Source organism: Semicossyphus pulcher, unplaced genomic scaffold (genome assembly GCF_022749685.1).
Source record: "Semicossyphus pulcher isolate SPU_LCO1_2020_fin unplaced genomic scaffold, fSemPul1.0.p SCAF_3, whole genome shotgun sequence".
Taxonomy (NCBI): domain Eukaryota; kingdom Metazoa; phylum Chordata; class Actinopteri; order Labriformes; family Labridae; genus Semicossyphus; species Semicossyphus pulcher.
Genome location: NW_027211704.1, coordinates 8,886,641 through 8,907,678, shown reverse-complemented (window position 1 = coordinate 8,907,678; position 21,038 = coordinate 8,886,641). Strand labels below are relative to the sequence as shown.

Here is a 21,038-nt window from a genome sequence, read left to right as displayed (position 1 = left end):
TTCAGTTATGAGCCTAATCTGCAACCTCAAGTTCCCCAACAGACCCTTTTCAAGAACCTGAGAACTTGACCAACATAAAACAATGTGAGAAAATATCGTGGGTCTGTCCATCCAAATGCAAGGAGGGGAACCCTCACAACATGTGCTGAACACATTCTCACTCCAAACTTGTCGAATACAACAGTTTGGTCATTGGCCCAGAGCTTCATAATGTGATGATCGAGGCACCCATCTAGCGTCAGTTTTAAATGAGCAGCGCTCCATGGTAAACTAAGCTTTATTAAATAGACAACATCCAGTACGACTGTAATAATAAAGGGAAGAAGTTTGCAATACTAAACAAGCAAAATCTTAAAAAACTATCAAAACAGTAGTCGAGTTAGCAATTAGAAATGTGCGAGATTCAGCTCCACTTCAAAATAAAGCAGTCAAAGTAAAGGAGAAGTTTGGTATTTTTTAACCTGGGCCCTATTTGTTTTACAAATCTGGGTGTCGAAATGATTCATAGGAACAAAAACTTTTTAAATCGGTCCAGTAGACGGCCTCCACCGTATCCGCGATACGGCCACGATGGCGGCAACATAATCCCCTGGGGCAATTGCGCTCGATCAAAGTACGTCCAAAAATAGCGCTTGTTTTTGCTACTGACAGGCTCAGATTGTTACTCCAGGTGTCCAACAACATAACGGAAATGATCCCAACAAAGATCGTCCTTCATAATGGCAGGTCTGTGGTTGGAGTCTGTGTGCAAGTGTTTAGCCCCAACACGTGAGAGAACCTACCAAGCAACTTTTAAACTCAAAATGACTTTTACAACATTTCAGGCTCACAATTTTAGCATCTATTAACACCTGAAGTTACCACAGCTCGACAGCTGCCAAAATATACTAGTGGCCAACTATTCAATTGTTGCTCCTCACTCTGGGCCTTTTTAGGTGAGCTCGAGTCCAAACGGGTGAAACAAAGCCGACGCTGCCTCAGATAACAAGCTGTCATTTTGTTCCTGGCCCTCACAGAAACCAATTGACAACACATGTGCAACACCGAGCATGACAAGATGATCATGGAGGAAAACTCTGCAGAATCTGAGGAGTAAATCTCCATTTCCACCGTAACGCCGGGCACTCTGCGCTCAATGAGAACCAGACTGTTGTTAAAGCCGTGGATGTTTTCTGTAGGTTTAACGAGGCATGTGGCGGCTGGTCTGTACATCTCGATACATACCATGCCGTGTGTGTTGTATATGTATGTATTTGCACACTCTCCACATTGTCAGAATTTTCCACATATTTTCTGACTTGTTTAACATTCAAGGTAATGTAATGAACCGTGGTAACACAGCGTCACTGCCTCCACAGAACTTGACGCAGAACAGAACTCGGTCATGTCTGCTACTTGGCAGAAGCTGCACAAAGGATTAGGGAGAAGGAGAGGCTCTCTGTCGACAGATGTGTCATGAGGAGTCTGAGTCAAAGATGCAAAGAACTTTTTCATCTATTGTAAACTTTGTGCAACATCTCATCCTAAAGATGCAGACTTTATTTTAAAAAAAAAAACTAGACCTGAAATGTTTGTGTAGCTTCAGGACAGTTTAAGGTTGTGCGTTTTTGTGAATATAAAACAAGCTGTTGCGGGGACGATGTTTAAGATGTCACAACATTTCTCATGTAGGCTTAGATGACATGCGTTAAAGGTTACAGGTGACTTTGGGGAGTTTGTCACACAACTTTGAGGAAAGCAATCTTATCAAAAAACCTGATGCTCCTCCAAGCATTGTGCAACTTTAACTGTTCCCATTCAGTGTGACTGTCATCAGATTGCAAGTGTCAAACATTACAGCAGTCAAGTCGAACGCTGGTGCTGTAGGTTTGAGAATCCTCAGCTGTCCTGCAGATGTTTACTTTGCCTGCAGAAATGTTTCTATGACACATTTCAAATGGAATATAATGTTTGCAACAGTCGCACAATGTGGATGAAATCAAGTACATGCAGAAAGTAGTGTTGCATGCAGAACAGGGACGCACACACCCTGACCTCAGCCTGAGACGGTCTGGCTTAGCCTCAGACCTTGGCGTGTATCTTGACGTGCACTTCTCCCAACACCACTACACCATTGCCTTTAAGCTAGAGAAACAGAATACTGGAAAGTTGTTCCAGCATTTTTGTCATGGTTGATCCAATGCCAAAAGCGCCTCCAACGCGGCCCAAAATGTGGTATCAGGTATCGCCAAGTCATTGCACAGAGCCTGTCAACATAATTTATGAGGCTCTTAAAAAATCTACTTGTTTCTTCTCCTCTCCAAAAAAGAAGCCTACACAGAAATTATTTATATAATGGCTGCCACGAGTAACTACTGTTTTAAGAGCGGAAAACAAGATCAGATGTTCTTGAGAAGATTGCAAACTGCAACAGCGCGATGCAGAGAATGTTACGTAAGAAGAAGAAGAAGAAGAAGAAGACATATCTTAATATTCCCAGAGGTCAAATTCAACTTTTTCACTCTGTTCGTAGAAACATGCCACACACACATTAACCCGAAATACACACATGCACAAACAGGACCCTATGGACATGCATTAATGGAGAGATCTCAGAGTGCGGGGGCTGCACATGCTCTTCCTCCGGCACCTCTCCAGCTACCAGCCCATATTAAAAGCTAGCACAATGTCCGGAAGAGTGTTTTCCTACCACACATTTTAAGTCTGTATTTTCTTTTGATTAAAGTTAATATAAATCATACCGGTAAAAACTGAAAATTGAGCAGTTTCATGTCAAAGATCAGGGTTTCTTCGATGCTCCAGAGCAGAAGCAGGACAGCAGGAGGGGCTGCAAGCTGAGACGCCGAGGTTAGCTCGACTTAGCTAGGTCATACATCAACGACAGCAGTCAAATCACACCACACAGGGTTAGTCGTATACAGTGTTTAATAATAATAAGTGTGCACTGGTTTCAGAGGGAAGTCTTCGGATAGGAATTGGCATCAGGAAGGAAGAAATGAAATCAGAACATCTCTTACACTTTCCCCTTCCTCATTCAACCACTGAGGTTCTCCAGTGGAGATACTCTGTTCACACAGCGTGATTAAAAGGGGTCAAGGCCCACCTCCCACAGGAAGCATGGCTCTCTGCAGTGAATCATCAGAGATTCAAAGAATTGAATTTGACTGATTTGGCATCTGGTTGATAATTTCATCTTCCCTGAAGTCGGGTTTACATTAGACGTAGGAGGCTGATTTACGCCCAATTGGGGCTCTTCAAAGAGGAACACATCCACACATGATCAGGCTGCCCCACATCATTTCAAACCTGTTTGATATAAATCAGTTATGCTGATGTCTGCTATGCCCCTCTTGAGTTATTATATTGTCTGGGTTGGAGCGCTGCTAACACAGCGCAAGACAAATCTAGCAAGAGGCTAACGTTTTTTATGAGAAGACTTCAAACGCGAGCACTTCAGTCACGCAGAGATTTCTTCATATCGGCAACAAACTTTTCTTTCAACTGAAAGACTTCACTCTGCAACAGGACGTTTAAGCTGGCAGGGAGATGAAATGTGGCAGGAACACAACTGTGAGGCATCTGAGGGAAGGGGCCGCAACAGTGAAGACAAAGTGGAACACACTGGTGTCTCAGCTCTGGAAATAATTCATGTAATGACTCTTCTGTCTGAGCTGCAACCCTGGTATATAAAGAAACACTCACCTCTCATGCATGAATGGAGTCCATCTCTGGTGATAGGCGACTGTTCTCCTAAAGCAAACAAGAGAAGAGAAGAGAAGAGTTCTATAAATGTTTCTTAAAGATTCAGCAGGGAACCATAATGTGTGTAATTGTCAAGTTATTTGGAGCTTTAGTTTCAATGCCTGCCTAAACTCGACCCTGGACAACTGCACACTTTTCCAGTTGTTTTCTGTTTCCTCCTTTGAGAGTGATTTTTCGTTTGTTAAAGTTTTCTAGTTTAGCGTCGATTTTGTGTTATTTTGTAAACTGTTTTCTTTCCTCCCTTTTGGAGCGATTTTGTGTTTAATAAGTATTAGATAGTTGTAGAGCCTCCTGTTTAGGTGAGCCTTTTTCTTTTGTCTTGTTGAACAGTAGTTTTGGTTTTCCTCCTTCGGGAGCGTTTTGATTTTTAGTCTAGCTTTTGTTTTCCTCCTTCGGGAGCGTTTTGATTTTTAGTCTAGCTTTTGTTTTCCTCCTTCGGGAGCGTTTTGATTTTTAGTCTAGCTTTTGTTTTCCTCCTTCGGGAGATTTATGTTTTAGGATCTTCCCTGTTTCTAGTGTGTTTTTTGTCTCTCCTTTTATTGGCGATTTTCCTTATTAGGAAGGTTATCTTCCGCGAGTTATCTTGCCAGGACTTAGTTATTAAGGGAGTTTTTCATAGCCCAATTGTTTGTCACTCTTCAAAGATGATCGGAAATCAATAAAGTGTGCTTGTACGTGATATCCTCTGCATCTGAGTCCTCATTTTAGTCCAGGCCTGACAATTTTGACTTTTGGTTTTCAAACGAAGAATCAGTCAGAATAAGCATTAAGTTGATAACCTTGAAAAAAAGGAAACATCAAATCATGTTAATTAAATCAGTCAATTCAATAAGATAAGGTAACATTCACAACTCTTAATTGAAAATCATCTTAATTAAATCATGTCGAGGCCATCCTCCATTTAGCATAATCAATTTCATGTCATGGTAAATATTAAATGTAGGCACTATTATAATCACATTTATGCCAATTGTAAATCATACTATTTATACTGTTTTTAAAGTTTAAAGTAATCTTTCACCAATTATTACAGAGCAGATCTACATTCAACTTAAAATTGCAGTTAATCAAATTACTTTCAGGAAATTTCACCAAAAATATCATGGCAGCTTTAAATGTCTAAATTACCGCATAACATTTGAAATATAATTAAGCCCATTGTGACAGCCCTCTTGGCTTCCTGTGTGGGGCTGTCTTTTCCTTTGTTAGGAGAGAACCAGGAAGTGCAATCGTCTAATCATTGCACCTGTGTCTGCTACTCCTCAGCTATATAAGCTGCTGGATTCAGCCAGTCTCGCACTCTCTTCCTGGGCATACGGTTTGTTGTTTGGGTTGGACTGTTTCCTGATTTAGTTTCCTTGGTTTCTCACATTACATTCACACTCATTCAACACACTGGACATTACTGATATTACTGATAAACACGTTTAACATTGGTAGTGTTCGACTTATCTTTGGTTAAATAAATCTTTGAGTTAAAAGTAATGTGTGGTCCTCTCCTTCTTGTCCCTCCCCTGAGCCGGGCTGTGACACCATCAAAGTGCAAATCACAAACACAACCGCCTTAAAAAACTAAACATCAACCACCAATTATTGTATTAAATGCTGAATAAAGCGATCAAACTTAACTTATTCTAATGCGGCACAATCATCCCAAATTCTGCACAACCCAGATTAATCAGAGTAACAATGAATGATTGAATGAATCCAACAGACCGCCTGCACAACATAACACCACATCAAACTTAAACAGATCATATTATCTACAGACAATCATACCAATAGCGTCTCTGTGGTCATCTAAGCATTGATATGACACATTTTTCACCTTCAAAAGAACCTGCCATGCTCCGCAAACAAAGAAAACTCGCACCTGCCCAGGTGAACCTCCGAATCAAACTGGCCTTTCTCTCTCTATCTGCACACCTGGAGCCAGAGCTGCCACACCCCTGCACCGGCTCAGCGCTGACCTCTTGTGCTCTACTTAATTATTTACAGGATTTTAAACTCTTAAATATAACAAACCAAGAAAAGAGAAAAAACACAGTCCATTGACTGATGACTGAACAGTCATTTATCAGTTTATCTGTTGTCTGTGGTCAGCTCTGGGCACATCACGCTAAGATTTAGAAGCTTGTTTTAATGTTGTACTTCTGTGTTCAATGTTTGCAAGTTGTATAAAAACAGGGGAGCTGATAAGTTAAAAAAAAAAAAAAAGTTAATTGATGAGCAACTGTAAGGACAATGAAAAGTCAAAAACAGGACACACGTCAAAACAACCTTTTATATGAACTCTTCGGTGACACACAGCTCACCCATAAGCTAACGTTAGCATTTGATTGTAAGGCAAAAACCCAAATACAAAGGATTAAACAGTGCCTTAGGACTACGGATGAAATTTAGCTATTGGGCTGGAGCCTATTACAGCTGTCGGGCGAAAGGCGGGGCACACCCTGAACTGGTCGCCAGTGAATCACAGGGCACATGAAGACAGACAACCTTTCACACTCACACCCACACCTACGGGCAATTTAGAGTCACCAATAAACCTAACGAGCATATCTTTGGACTGTGGGAGGAAGCCGGAGACCCCGGAGGGATGGAAAGAACAGGCAGACTCCGCACAGAAAGGCCAACTTTGCACAAACCGGGGTTTGAACCAGTGCCCCCTGTCCATCCATCCATCCATGATCAAAGGGAATTGCAGACAGCACTTTTCAGGTGTGCTACCTGGTAGTTTGGACATGGTACAACTCTACAGACAATAAGAGGACCACCTAAAGACAGAATCTAAAGACAACCTGAGTTTATCTGATTTTTAAAAAAAAGGGACAATGCACACTAATAAACATGAGCACTTGAATACATCATGTTAATATGCCAGATTTAGGCATTCAGGCTAATTTATATCTGCACTCCCTGACAGGTCGATGGCTTATAAAGAAAAACACATAAAACACATTAAAAAAAAACAGTTGAATATAAGTGAAAGGGAACATAAATGAACTCCACAGCCTTGATTGTGAAGTGATGTTTGATGTTTCAGTAACAAATTACATTTTAAACACAAACACATGTTAGATTAAAGGTTCAGGTTTCCACAGACTGTCCAGTGTTTCTGTTGGCTCTCAGCGTCCTCCCTGTCGGGGTTACACTCTCCCTGATTATCTGTCAGCTGAGGAAAGTGATTTGTTTCTGGCCCAGACTTCATGAGCCTGATTGCTGTCCCTGTGGTGAATAAAGTAACAGGGCTTGAATCTGTAAATGTCACGATTAACAGATCCAAACTAGTCATTCACAATTTTCCACAGCACTGATCACTTCTTTTTGGCCAGACTGTCCAAATCCAATCCACGCTCATTTATAAAGCTTGTTTTTTAAAGAACCGAAGTGCTGCACAATCTAATCAAAGCAAACACATAAAACTAAACAATAAAAGACATAAGAACAATAACTCAAAGTGATAGGAACAAAATATGGAGACTGCACTAAAGACCATGGAATATAAAAAGTGTTAAGAACAGGAAGTGTAGGGGACTAACATGCAGACAAATAAGGAATAAAAGTGTGTTTTAAGATGGTACTTTGAATCAGGGAGTATATCAGCAAGCCTCACATGCAGACACGATTTGTTTGAGGCTATGTGGGCTACGACTGCAAACGTCCTCTGTGCTTCAGCCTGGATCTTGGGACAATTCGAAGCAACTGACCAGAGAGACTTCAATAAAACGTCTGGGTTTTCAAAGGTCAGAGACCTAAGTGATAGCTTACCCACTTAATGATTTATAGGTAAAGAATAAAAGCCTAAAATATATCCATAAATGCAGAGGGAGCAAGTCAGAGGAGCTGCATCGTCTGGACCACCTGCAAGCAGGAGACAACCCAAAGATCTTCTATAAATCTTCAGAGGTGACTGCTCAGAGCTAAAAAAATAAATAAGCTAAATGATTTTGAAAAACGACTTGGAGCGATTAAATATTTAAAAGTTTGCTATGTAATTTTTTGTCGTGCTTCTCATGAATTAATGCACAAATCATTTCTGCTCTAAACTGGAATTTTAACTACATTCTAATAGCCTTCCCGTCAGGGACCTCCCTGGACCTGCGGCCTGCAGGATTTGTTCCTGCCACATTGAAAACAGACGTCGATATTGTTTTCTTATATTTGCTATTGTTCATATGTCATTGATCCACTATTCCTCTACAGCTAATAACCATGCTAATTTGACTGTCAGAACACCGCTGGCAGAAACAGGGAGGATTCTTATGAACTGTCATTTCAGTTTAATTTCCTTGCCGCATGTGGCAGAAATTTCATCGTGCAGAACATTTTTCTGGCCATGACTAATATTTTAAGCATTGTCTGTAAAAGTGAGTTTTTTCCCAGGTTACGAAACAGACTGAAATTACTCTAAATGATCAATAAAAGCAAAGCAGATCAGTGAAAAGATTGATTATTTCTATATAGTTATTTTTAATGCCTGAAACTGCTGGCGGGGGGGTAGGTGTCAGACGAAGCGATTAACTGCACGCTGCCTTTGTTTACGTTTTCCAGGGCAAAAATGTAATGCGAGTGATACATGTGACTGTTAAAGAAAGGAGGAGGAGATTTTTTAGTTGAAAACCACTTAAACATGTTCAGGACAAAATCAGCGAAGCGATAAGAGGGACGGCTTTGTCCAAAGGGGGCGCCAAAATCAACACAAACCAGAAGTTCCTCACAGGAGCTTTAACCAGACAAACACATCAGGAGAATCATGCAGCAGGCGCTCTCATTAACTGATTTATGTCTTATTTTATTATCATTTAATTTAAAGACCAAAGTTTTGAATGTTTCTATTATAGAGCGAGTCTGAAGAGAAACAATAACTTGATTTTATTTCACTGACTGAATTTCCTGAAGCGATGTCATTAAAAAAACACTAATTGTTTTTTTTTAAGACTTGCTCTATGATTATAAATTTAAAACTCTGGTCTTTAAAGGAAATTATAATACATTAACAGACACACATAAACAGGCCCTTCTGGAGTCTGCATGATGCTGAGTGAAGTTAAATTCCTTCATGTTTAGAGCTTTGACCCTGAGGTTGACATAACTGATATAAGGCTCTGACTATCTTTTTTAAAATGTTTTTCTTTGTTTTCAATTATTATTTATATCTTTTTGAAAGTTTTTAGAATTTGAGAAAAATGTCCTTTACAGCTGCCCAATTGCTTGTTTTGCCCGAGTAAAGCACAAAACCTATTTTACTTGTATATTCACAGACTGAATATGAGTTTAACAACAATAGTCGACCGCAGACTGAACTTTGAAGCAAACTGTGAAGCTGTGTGTAAAAAGGGCGCCAGCGCTCGTTCTCTTTCCACATCGACAGAATGCTGATTACCATATTTTATCAAGTCTGTTTTATCTTTTTGCTTGGTGTCATGGTTTGGAAACCTCTCGCTAAGACACAGAAACAGTAAGACTCAAATTGTGGTCCAGTAGGCTGATTGGAGAGTCACAGCTGAACCCAGACGGTTACAGAGGCTCAGTTTTAAATGACCACTCCCACCTATTAAATGGTGATTTTGGTACCAGCCGGTAAATCCAAGCAGTACAAAAAAAAGCTTTGTCCCAGCAGCCATCAGTGAGATCAATAAGTCAATGCAACTCAGCAAAATCCTGTATTATAGCTCGACTATTTATTTATAGATATCTGCACATTTTATCTTGTGTGTTGGTCTATTTTTCACCTTGATTTTATTTCCCTGATGGTATACTTTTATCCTGTTTTTACTAAGGGTTACCGTTTTAGTCTTGAGCACTGCCGTCACTTTGTCTGAAGTCTTGTGCTGTTGGTTGTGTGTGTAAAAGGAGGCCGACTCACTCGCTGTAAACAAATTTACCTACAGGTTCAAATAAAGTAATCTGAACCCACAAGCAAACTCCCACAAGAGGCAATTTAACAAATGAAAATATGTAAGCAACAATGAGCAATTAATAATATAAAGAAGTAAGAATTTAAAGGTTTTAAAAAAGGCCATGATTAAGGTTTAGGAAGATAAAACTGTCTTGTAGCAACATTCAGGTAAATTATGATGTGTTGAAATTGTTTAAATTAACCTGCTGTGCTCATTATTGGTTGATTCATTTTGGGTAATCAGCCCGTTTCAGGTTTCAGCACATTACTGCCTCTGCCATGAACTTAAATGTGGCCTTCTTCTAACATTTCTTCTCATACAGATTCATCAGACTGATCTTTGGGGAAATGAAAAATCAAGACAACATGGCAGGCTGCACTAAAATACTTCCTCATCATTTAATCGAAGTACGATGAGCCTCCACGTGGCCGAGCTCTCACGCGATATTTTTGCACACACACATATGTGTAAGTACCGGCATGTGGTTGTGGGAGTCTTCCTGTGTGTGCTCTCCCTCCTCCTCTTCCTCCTCTTCTTCCTCCTCCTCCTCCTCCTCCTCCTCCTCCTCCTCCTCCTCTTCAGCTTCACTGTTCTGTCTGTGCTCCTCCTCGTCCTCCAGCTCCGAGCTCGACTCCTCCCCTTCCTGCCACGCCTCCTCGCTCTTACAGTCCTCCGCCTTCCTCAGCTCTGCAGGAAAACACAGACAGAGAGACGCACAAAAAAACAGACATGAGAAAGCTGTGGCGAGGGCTTGTGATTATCAGCAGATCGAGGGGAGAACGTCAACTTAAAATGTATTGAGATTACACCTTTGACCTTTGATAACCAAACTGTAATCAGTTCATTGAGTCCAAACTGATGTTTGAGCCTAATTTTTTCTCTCCAAGCCTTCATGAGATGTTGCATTCCAAGAGAGGAAAGGGAGCTAGGGGCAGGAAAATGTTTTTCAAGGACATTATGATGTCACAGGGAAGTTGACCTTTGACCTCATGGGTAAATTTTTTTATTGCATAGTTATTTTATTCTATTAGACATCCATCCATCTATTATCTATACCACTTATCCTGCTCAGGGTCGCAGGGCATGGAGCCTATCCCAGCTGTCATTGGGCGAGAGGCGGGGTTACACCTGGACAGGTCACCTGTCAATCACAGGGCTGACACACAGAGACAGACTTTCACGCTCACATTCACACCTACAGAGTCACCAGCGAACCTAACGAGCATGTCTTTGGACTGTGGGAGGAAGCCGGAGCACCTGCATGCACGGGGAGAACATGCAAACTCCACACAGAAAGGCCCACTACGTCCGAACTGGGATTCGAACCAGGAACCGCGCAGCCCTTCTTTCAGACTTTAACGTAAAATTGCGTCATAATTAACACGCTAATTGCTCTATGGACAAAAACATTCGTACAAGGTCTTAGAGATAATCCTGGCGTTCCTGAGATATCCTGATCCCAAGAATGTTACGGGCATAACGGCCAGAAAAGTGTTTTTCAAGGACATTATGAATTCACAGTGAGGTTGACCTTTGACCGCCAGATTTTAATCAGTGTAGACTTTAGTCCAAATGGACCTTTGTGCCGCATTTGCAGGAAGACCCTCCAGTTGTGTTTGGGATATCGAATTGGGCAGAATGAAGTAGAATGGGACGGACGAATACAGACAAAACATTAGTCTTATAAAAATGGCGTTAGTGGTCTGAGCGATGTGAAACAGGTTAAACTCTTTTAAAACTTTTAAATGTGTTTGTGAGCGGTGGGAAAAGACTCTGCCACGATCACCTCTAGGAGTTTGGTGGATTTGCTTCTGATTATTGAGCAGAGATTTAATCCTCTGAAAATGAATAACTTCACCCTGAAGGAGGAACAGACTTAATATTTCTCTTGCTCGAAATGCTCTGTGGTTAGCCCTAATTAGCTGTAATGCTTTAACAATCCCTCATGGTAATTTGTCTCCATCAGAAGTGCAAACTCAGCGCCAGTGAGGTTTCCCTGGTGCCGCCTCTGCACGAGAACAGAGCAGATACTTGTGGATGTATACGTTTGAATTGCATCCAGCTGCGGAAGCTGTTATAGGACCTCTGTCCCAGCTTTACACTGCACAGACTGCCTCTGCTCCCTTTTCATCCTGTATCTCCTTACATGCACCGGATCTAATATGTGGGTTTAGCATTTATCCTGCTTAGACTAGTGTGAACATATACTTTGACCTTTAACTGCACTGAGGGGAAACATTTCCTTTACTCTTTATCATTTGTTGTAAAAAAAACAAAACAGCTTTACAGGTTTACATGTGAGGCGTGTGTATTCTCCAGAGAAGATCCGCTCCTTCCTTTCATGCACGACTCACTGCGTGTGTTCACGTGAACTCTCAGTCTGCGTGCTGTAAATCGCTTGGCAGGAACCTGTCGTATCAGGCATTAAAGATGAATATAAACACATTTTTTTCCTTCTGACTGATGTTTTTTGTTTTGCTTTGGTCGGTCATAGAGGCATCAGTATTACATTAAAAACTCCTCATATCATATTTACATTATTTTTTATTAGGAGGTGCAATGTTTGATGGAAGTTTGGTTTGTAATATATATAATATAATTATATAATATAATTTGTACCAATTCTTATTTATAAAGCCCTGATATTGCTTAAATTCGGCGTCACACTCTGTTCAGAATATAACACTCTATGTCTTTAGACGCTGAATAAAAAAATTATAAAAAGACCAAAACTCAGGAAAAGCAAACAAATGTATAATAATGTTATATCATAATATAATAATAATGTTTATTATGTGTCTCACTAAAATTGAACATTTGTTTTGTGGTCATTAGAAAAAAGGAGTGTATGTGCCAAAAAAAAAAAGTAATTAAAAGGTAAAAAGATAAAGAAAGATTTCATTTATTTGTGGTTATTTCATGAAGAAAAGTGAAATAAAATAAAAGTGTTTCCTGACACAGTAAAGTCCCTGGTGTTGTGTGCACATAATAGACCAATTTAATACTTTTAAAGTCTGGACAGTCAATGATTACAAACCTAATGATACTTTATAAAAATATATGGATCAGGAGGACGATGAAAGTTTGAGATTCTCCAAAAACTATCACAATACATGTATAAAATATGCTAAAATATACCCATTATACTGATGACAAAATGTTCTATAATGCTAGTTATAAGGGTTTATTGTAAACCTGTTGTTCAGAGCCGTGGTCCTCACATCTCCTCCCCTCTGACTGTAAAAATCCCCTCAGACCGTGAAGGCCCAGAAACCTCGCAGCCTGACGGCAGATGGGACGCACATCTCTTGGACTCTCTCTGTTCCTCCTTCGTGCTCACCTCGTTTGTTTTCAGCGTAATTACAGTCACCATTAGTGATATGAAATAACACGATCATTTATCTTTTTGAGTGACTCAATTTTCACTTTAAAGTTTGTTGAGTATTTTTTGATTTGCAGTAACTGCTCACATGACGAATCCTCAGTTCAGTTGTTATATAGGGGGTTATCTTTAAAACAATACGGCTGCATTTTATTTGGTTTCTTTCTGTTGTTAATAGAAACAGTTTTAACAAAAGCATGGCACAAGACATTCTGACTGCTTGGTGTAAATGAAATTTACACTTTTTGGATATGATTTTACATGTCGTATATTTCATAGTTATGTTGTGTAATTTACAGTTTATATTTATAATTGATATGTCTTATAAAAATGTATGTTTTTAGATATATATTTTTCCATATATTAACTGTGCAAGTATCCTGTGAAATCTTTATTTTGGTCTAATGCAACAGACCAACATTGTTTTTATTACAATTATGTGTGCAGTAATTCAGTCCAATTATCCAACCACACATGTATACACATCATAATTATTAGTGAAAGTTACTCAGATATGAAGTGTATATACTTTACCACTTTTATCTGATCGTATATTTAGATATACAGGTAATTAAAAAAACATTTGGAAAATCAAAGCTACAAAACATATAAAATGTTCCTTTTATTTCACTTTGACCTTCACCTTTTAATTACAAAAAAGTTAAGTTAAATTATTTTTTTTATTTTATTACTTTTTTCTTTCAGTCAATTTTTTTGTAAAACTAAATCAAACCTTTTTTATGTATAAGAAATTATAAAACAGACAATTTTATGATGATAAAGCCTCAACACGTCCGCCGGGCCTACAAATAACCTACACAAATAATAACCTGATGATCAGAAAATTCTGTTCCGTTTCCTCATGAACCTTATTACTTTTACATTAACAAGAAACCCTCACTTGACCACAAAGAATATAAAGCTACTTTTTGATGATTAAAATAGTCACATTATGTTCTTTCTTTATGGCCAGACACCCGTACTCAAACATAACTTACCTACAGCCCAGAATTGTTTCTGGTCACATTGGGGATAAAATTAGGAAAAGAAAACAAAGAAATTGCAGCTCTCAATGTTAAATTATTATTATTTTAAAGAGATTAAAATAACTGATTTAAATTTTTTTAAATACATGTAACAAACTTTTTATATTCTGACGGGTTGTGCCCTTTAACACAAAGGATTTAAGTAAATTCGAAACAGGAAAAACAGTGAATTAAAACATGGATGGGCCTCCTGCCTGGTTTCGTATTTAGGCTCCAAAGCCTTCATGAGCCCTCACCATTGCACAAAGACAGGCGATGTCACATGCAATTACTGTCACGGCTTTCACACTACACGCTCAGAAACCTGTGGGTCGACCTGCCTTCACCGTGTGCCTCTGACAGGTCATCACACACATGTGTATCTCAGCTCCCTGCTGCTTTATCCGCTGCCATCTATGTTGAAAGAAGCAAAAGTTCTGTGTTGGCAGCAGCTGCGGTCAGACTGCATGTCAGCACACGGGAACGTTACGGATTTATGCCCCGCTGCTTCTACTTAGTTTGTTTTTTATCTTGCTATAAAAAATTAAAATTAAATAAAACTCCAAGAGCAAGAACAGAGAGTACTGTCTTAGAACACGCTGTCAAAACAAGATTTTCCATCATGTGTGCGTGTGTGTCCTGAGTGGTTCTCTCTGGGGGCGAAGTCGAGGGGGTGGATGGTTTGATGAGAAGAAAATAAATAAATGAAGTTGGACAGACACTGTTGGAGGGAAACAATAAGAGAATACATGAGATAATACTGCATTTGCTGCCACGCTCATCCATCCATACCATTAATCCTGTTCAGGGTCATAATGTTTCCGCGGAGACGTGTAGACGGGGTAAACGGACTCCATGGTGACGCGTCACTAATGAGGTGAAATTCCTTGCAAAATGACGGACGTGCCAAAAACAGTGATACTTAACAGGACTTTTTATATGTTTACACATATATGTACAGTTACTCGTCTACTATGATGAGGAACAAAGGCGTCGGGGTAGAAAAAAATTCAAAAATTTCTGTTGTGTTTTTGCGTTTTCGTGTGGATGGGGATTTTTTATAACCGTGCTCGTTTGGACGGGGATTTCTTATAACCGTGCTCGTTTGGACGGGGATTTTTTTTAACCATGCTCATGTGGACGGGAGCTTTTTTATAACCGTGCTCGTTTGGACGGGAGCTTTTTTATAACCGTGCTCGTGTGGACGGGAGCTTTTTTATAACCGTGCTCGTGTGGACGGGGATTTTTTATAACCGTGCTCGTTTGGACAGGGATTTTTTTTAACTGTGCTCGTTTGGACGGGAGCTTTTTTATAACCGTGCTCGTTTGGACGGGAATTTTTTATAACCATGCTTGTGTGGACGGGAGCTTTTTTTAAACGAAGGAGGCAAAAATTGTTAATTAATTCAATAATAGCAGCAGATTTTTACCTTTTTCTTTGTTTGTTTTACGCAAAATACAAAAGTATTAATGCAACAGAAACAACAAATTTTGCTACGATGGTAGATTCATTTTATTCCTGCAGTTAGTCTCTTTTTACTGAAGCTTTAACATTATAGTGCATGTGTTTAAAATGGACTTTAAATGCACTTATAAAGGACTTTTCCAGCTGAACGGACACAGTGCAGAGAGTAAATTATCTTAATCAGAGTATATTGTTTACATAGGGTCTTATGTTCTCACCACTCACATTGTGATTGGACCTGTTCGTGTGTGTATGTGGGTGTGTGTTTGTGTCACCTGTTGCGGTGATGTGTGTGTCTTCTGTGATCTGTTCCAGTCTGCCCAGCAACGATTCGATGTTTGCTTTGATCTGAGTCAGCTCTGACTTGATCGCCTGAAGCTCCGTACCTCTCACCGCTGGCAGAGACACACACAGAGACATAAACAGAGAGACAGTGATGTTAGCATCTATATCTGGATAATATTTCTGCAGACACTTCTATCAGATAAAAGCTGATCCTGAGGAGAGAAAGAGGGTTTAGAGGGTCCAGGGTCAATAAGAGGTGAAATATGGAGCATGATACCACCCACAGCCTGAACACTGAACACACACAGTCAGAGGAGATTCATGGAGTGAGGCTCCAGAATTCTCACCTTCTCAGTTTCAGGAAAATCTGCCAAGAACAAGATGATGCTGATCGTTTAGACGTGTAAAAGAGAACATGATGGAAACTCCAGTGGGGGAAATAACCAGAAACATCAGGGATCAGTCTCTCTATTTACACCAGACGTTATAACACATAATGACACGTGGATGAACTTTAGCTCGATTGTTTTGTTCAATTTTTCTTAATCCTCGTCCTACAAAGACAAGTGTGTTTTACTCCCTTCTCCTTAGATTTTAGAGCTTTTAGTTTGTTTCATTCTCTGTTTTAAATGTGCATTGTTGGCCAGGGTCAGCCCTACACACGGGTCTGTATGTGACTGACTGACTGACTGACTGACGGTACTTTCACAGCCGTAGAGAGAGAGAGAGAGAGTTGCGACATCACAATGGTGGATCACGGAGCATATTGGACCTCCACTGACGCAACTCTCTGTCTAATGCGGTCAGCCACATACTAGGTTTTGACCTAGTCTTAGTTTTTATTGTAGAGCAACAGTGTTTTAAAAGTCTCTAAAAAATAAAGTTTAATATTATTGTTGTTATATTTACATAAAAGACACATGACCGGGGCCTTGAGGCAAAATGTTCATAACTTTTCTCTCCTGCAAACACTTGAGTGTATGTAAATCCTACTTTTTGGATCTGCATGGTGGCGCAGTTGTTCTTGTTCTTTGTCTGAAACGCAGTTCAGAGGTCACAATGTTACAGTTTAATTTAGCAGACGCTTTTGTCCAAAGCGGCGTACATCTACATTTAGATTTAGACACGTGATTATTAATTTTGTATGTTATTTCCGTAAATAAAGATATCATTCACTGCCCGCTCCGAATTTAAAAATGATCTACACGTCTGTTTTATCTCCAGTTGCTTCCTTTCTTGTATCATATCGTCATGTTGACAGATTCGTGTTTCTGCAGCTGAAATGTTTTTATTTCGCACTATGTGTCGATCAGACAGAAAGCTGAGCTGTGCAGAGAGCTGAGGAGCTGTGAGGGAAGGTCGGGGCGAGTGATGAGTACATTAATGGCAGCGGGGATCAAGCGGCCTGCAACACATCTGCTGGTTGTTATTGTTTTACTTCAATGACTCACAATTACTACCACATTTCACCAACTCTGTGTGTGTGTCACATTTCTTCTATCTCTTGTCTTCTTTTCTCTCGCCTCATTCTCTTAATGTATCCTCTCTTTCATTATTGTTTGCATCCAATTGCTCCTCCTCAGTTTTAATCATCCCCTCCACTTTTTTCCGCTCGTGTCCTCATTTTGCTCCCTTCCTCGTCTCGCTCGTCGTTTCATTTTATATCGCTTAATCTGCCCGTCTTTGTCCCGCTGACTTTCCCCTCCCTCCTGTCATTCATTATTTTCACTTCCTTCCATTTTTTCCCATGTTCCTGTTTTCTCACACTCCTCTCATCTGGATGTCTTTATAGCTTTGTCAATAGAAACGTCAGCGCTGGAAACCGTCCCTTTTTGAACCAAACCAGCTGACACTCAACAGTCTACTGCTGTTTTTTGTTTTTTTTGATGGCGCACTAAGAAGGTGTAATGGCATCCAAACACGCAAACAAACATTCTTTTGGTGAATCTGAACGACAAGCTGTATTAACAGCGTTTTGAATGTGTCTTTTGGACGAGGCCTCAGGTGGACGGGAACGCCTCTGACTCTGGATTACAGCATTGGACGAAGGGAAGTTAATCATGATCTTTTTCCCACAAAGCAGTTGTGTTGCCTTGACATAACTAAAGTTTGAATGTTACACAATCTGAACCATGTGATGAATATGTAATGAATACTGCAAAAGTCATACAATGTTAGATAAGACCAGACATCGCTTATCCATCCATCGATCCATCATCTATACTGCGGGTCGCAGGGGGGCTGGAGCCTATCCCAGCTGTCATTGGGCGAGACACGGGGTTACACCTGGAGAGGTCACCTGTCAATCATCGGGCTTCCACGCTCACATTAACACCTAAGGGCAATTTAAGAGTCACCAGTGAACCTAATGAGCATGTCTTTGGACTGTGGGAGGAAGCCGGAGTACACGGAGGGAACCCAACCTGCGAACGGCACACAAAAAAGGCCTCCTACGATACGAACCAGGAACCTTCTGCCGCTGAATCACCGTGCAGCACTACATCGCTTATCTATTATTGCAAAATGACCTGCTGTAATCTACAAGTATAACAAATTGTGCATATTTCTTACTGCTTTCTTGGCTGAGGAGCCCTCACGTGCAGATCTGACCCTAAACGGCTGCTATGTGGAAGTGAAGGGGCCACGATCCAAGCTGCTGTATTTGAGCGGGAATGTGTTGGGGATGTGTTTTCAACACACGAATCGTTTACTTCACAGTGCACAGTGCATTTACTTTTCAGTTTGACAAGAACCGCAGCAGCCAGGGAGTGAATGGTTTTTAGATTCCATGTTGGAACAAAAAGAGGCACTTTGGAAGATGCTGCTCTGACTGATCTTTGCCGATAAACTTGCTCGCTTGAAAGAGATTGTCACATTATATCTATTATAATAAATGGATTCTCGCAGCCATAAAATCAAGAAGAATAAATAAATCTACATCATTTTGCATCTTTGGAATTTCAAAACAGAATAGAAAATGTGGGTAAACGTTAAAACCAAATGCTATTGTGAAAACAGAAAAGATTCTGACTGACATCAGAAACCCATGCGGGCTCGTAATCAGCAGTCAACGTCTCTCCTTTAGAAGGAAGTGTGTAAGATTGACAAGACAATCCGTCTGCACAGATCCAGGTGTGATCCGAGTGGACGAGAGATCTTTCAGCCTGTTGGCCAGAATCTTACAGATGACCTTTTATCAACATGTTGCAATGCAATGACCGTTGCGCTGGTCTGCTTCCTCCTGTCGTTTAATAAAAGCCAGATGTATTAAAGCACTTTGGGTCAAGTTTGATTTTCTCTGAAATAAGGAGCAATTCTAAGGAGAAGCGGAGCGGAAGGCGCAGAGGAAGGGTTTAATGGTTGTTGACATGAATGAGTTTCAGAGTGTAGGGAGACAGTAAGTTGGTGGTCTGGGAGTTCTTCAAGCTGCTGCCTGAAGCTTCTCACAGATCTGAATAAACAAGATACATCACATTATCAATATACAGTACACATAAAAAGGTTCCTGCTATCTAGCCTCGTAACAATGTGGAACATTCAAGTGGCAGTAGCCGAGTGTTTGGCTCTAAAGGTAAAATATTGAAGTCTCTAGAGTCACTGTCCATGGAAAATGTGTTACACAATAGTGATTGAGCTGCACCAATTAGCAGCAAAGTCTGGTAGATCTGAATTTCTATTTTTGTTGTCTTTTTATCATATTTTGTCAACTACTGTTGGATTTTTCTGTGGGGAGAAGTGTTTTTTTTCAAGAGAAGAGCTTCTGTCATTGAAACGGAGCTAGTCTGGAGGATGCCACCCGATTCCAGCTGAGATAAAGAGGTGTTTTCGTGGTCGCCGTGCTGGTGCAGAGGTGAGGGCTTGGAAATGGAGATGTAGGCCCATTCTGCCATCAGTCATCATGGGAGGTGTCGACTCTCTGCCCGGCGGAGGTGATGAGCTGGAGATGTTAGTGAGGACTCAGAAAGTATACCGTGAGTGCAGTTTCCTGTGTTTCGCTGAAACCTGGTTGAATCAAAACATCTCAGACTCCAGCGTGGATCGACCTGGCTTCACTCTCATACGGTCAGACAGAGATGCTTAAGCTAGTGGCAAGAGCTTGCTGTCAAGGAGAAGATGTGTTGTCCAGATATTGAATTATTGGCAGTTTGTAAATTTGTAATAATCAAATTTGACTGATTGATTTGTTTGTCTTTCTGACAGAAGATGAAGCCATCAATTTCAATGGTGATGCTTATTTTATAAGGGATGCTACTGCAAACAAACTAACTGCCTCACAGAGATGTTTAATTTGTGTCTAACATGTTCCAGTCTTTTGTTCTTACACTCAGAGACTCCATTTCATGAACTTACCCACAAGTCCTCCGAACTTACATAATACACCCGAACGACATAATGAGTGCTCAGTCGATGACTTCCATGTGGGCTGATTTGGTTTCCTAAACTTGGTCAAATTAGGTTGTGTTTTGGCGCCTTCTAAAAGGACCCACACCAAAGGAACCTTGTTTAAATATATATCCAAAATGTCTGATCTGCCATCATTATGGTAAATTCTTGAGCAGCAATGATTACTCGATTAATCGATGGCTAAAAAATGATCGGCCAAACATTCCCAAAAAAACGTTTAGGGTTCTGAACTGTTTGGCTCTAGGATGTTGTTAAGAGCATTTTCCCCAACCTTCTGACATTTTATAGACCAAACGATTCATCTGTTAACCATAAAATAATTGGAATGTTAAATCATTAAACAAAATAATCATTATTTGCAGCCCTAAACTGATTCATTATCGGAAACTAACACAGCTGAGGTAACGTTGGAAATTGTGGTCCTGGTTTGATTGTTGGGGAACTGACATTGAGTGTTACTATGGAAGCAGACGGCATCCTTGTGAGCTACAAAGTTCTTTCTAGGAAACCAAAATTATTACATCTGTCTTTGATTCTGATTTAATGCAGACACGGCCATGTTTCAAACAAATTAACAATGATGACATTTATTTTGAAGAAGACAGTGTTGGTGAAGAGAAACAGAAGTAAGAAAGGTTTACTTCTGTTGAGGTTTGAGTTCAACTTTCTCAAAGGCATCATAACAGTAGACAAGTGCAATAAGATCTCTTTCTCTCTCCTTGGAGCTGCTTATCCAACAAGCAGGGCCACACAGTGCGGTTACAGACTGATGGAGTCCCAGAGATCCCACGTCTAAGTCTCCTTTATACTGA

At 40.2% G+C, this 21,038-nt stretch overlaps 1 protein-coding gene across 1 annotated transcript in view; it reads right to left on the bottom strand.

Moving 5' to 3' along the window:
- raly (RALY heterogeneous nuclear ribonucleoprotein) overlaps window positions 1-21,038 on the bottom strand; it is a 55,066-nt gene that overhangs the window by 12,223 nt on the left and 21,805 nt on the right. The window contains exons 5-7 of the mRNA XM_069678598.1: window positions 15,813-15,932; window positions 10,141-10,352; window positions 3,703-3,750 (exon numbers count right to left, since the gene is read on the bottom strand). Coding sequence (XP_069534699.1) covers window positions 3,706-3,750; window positions 10,141-10,352; window positions 15,813-15,932 — 377 coding nt within the window. The 3' untranslated portion in view covers window positions 3,703-3,705. The remainder of the gene's footprint in view (window positions 1-3,702; window positions 3,751-10,140; window positions 10,353-15,812; window positions 15,933-21,038) is intronic.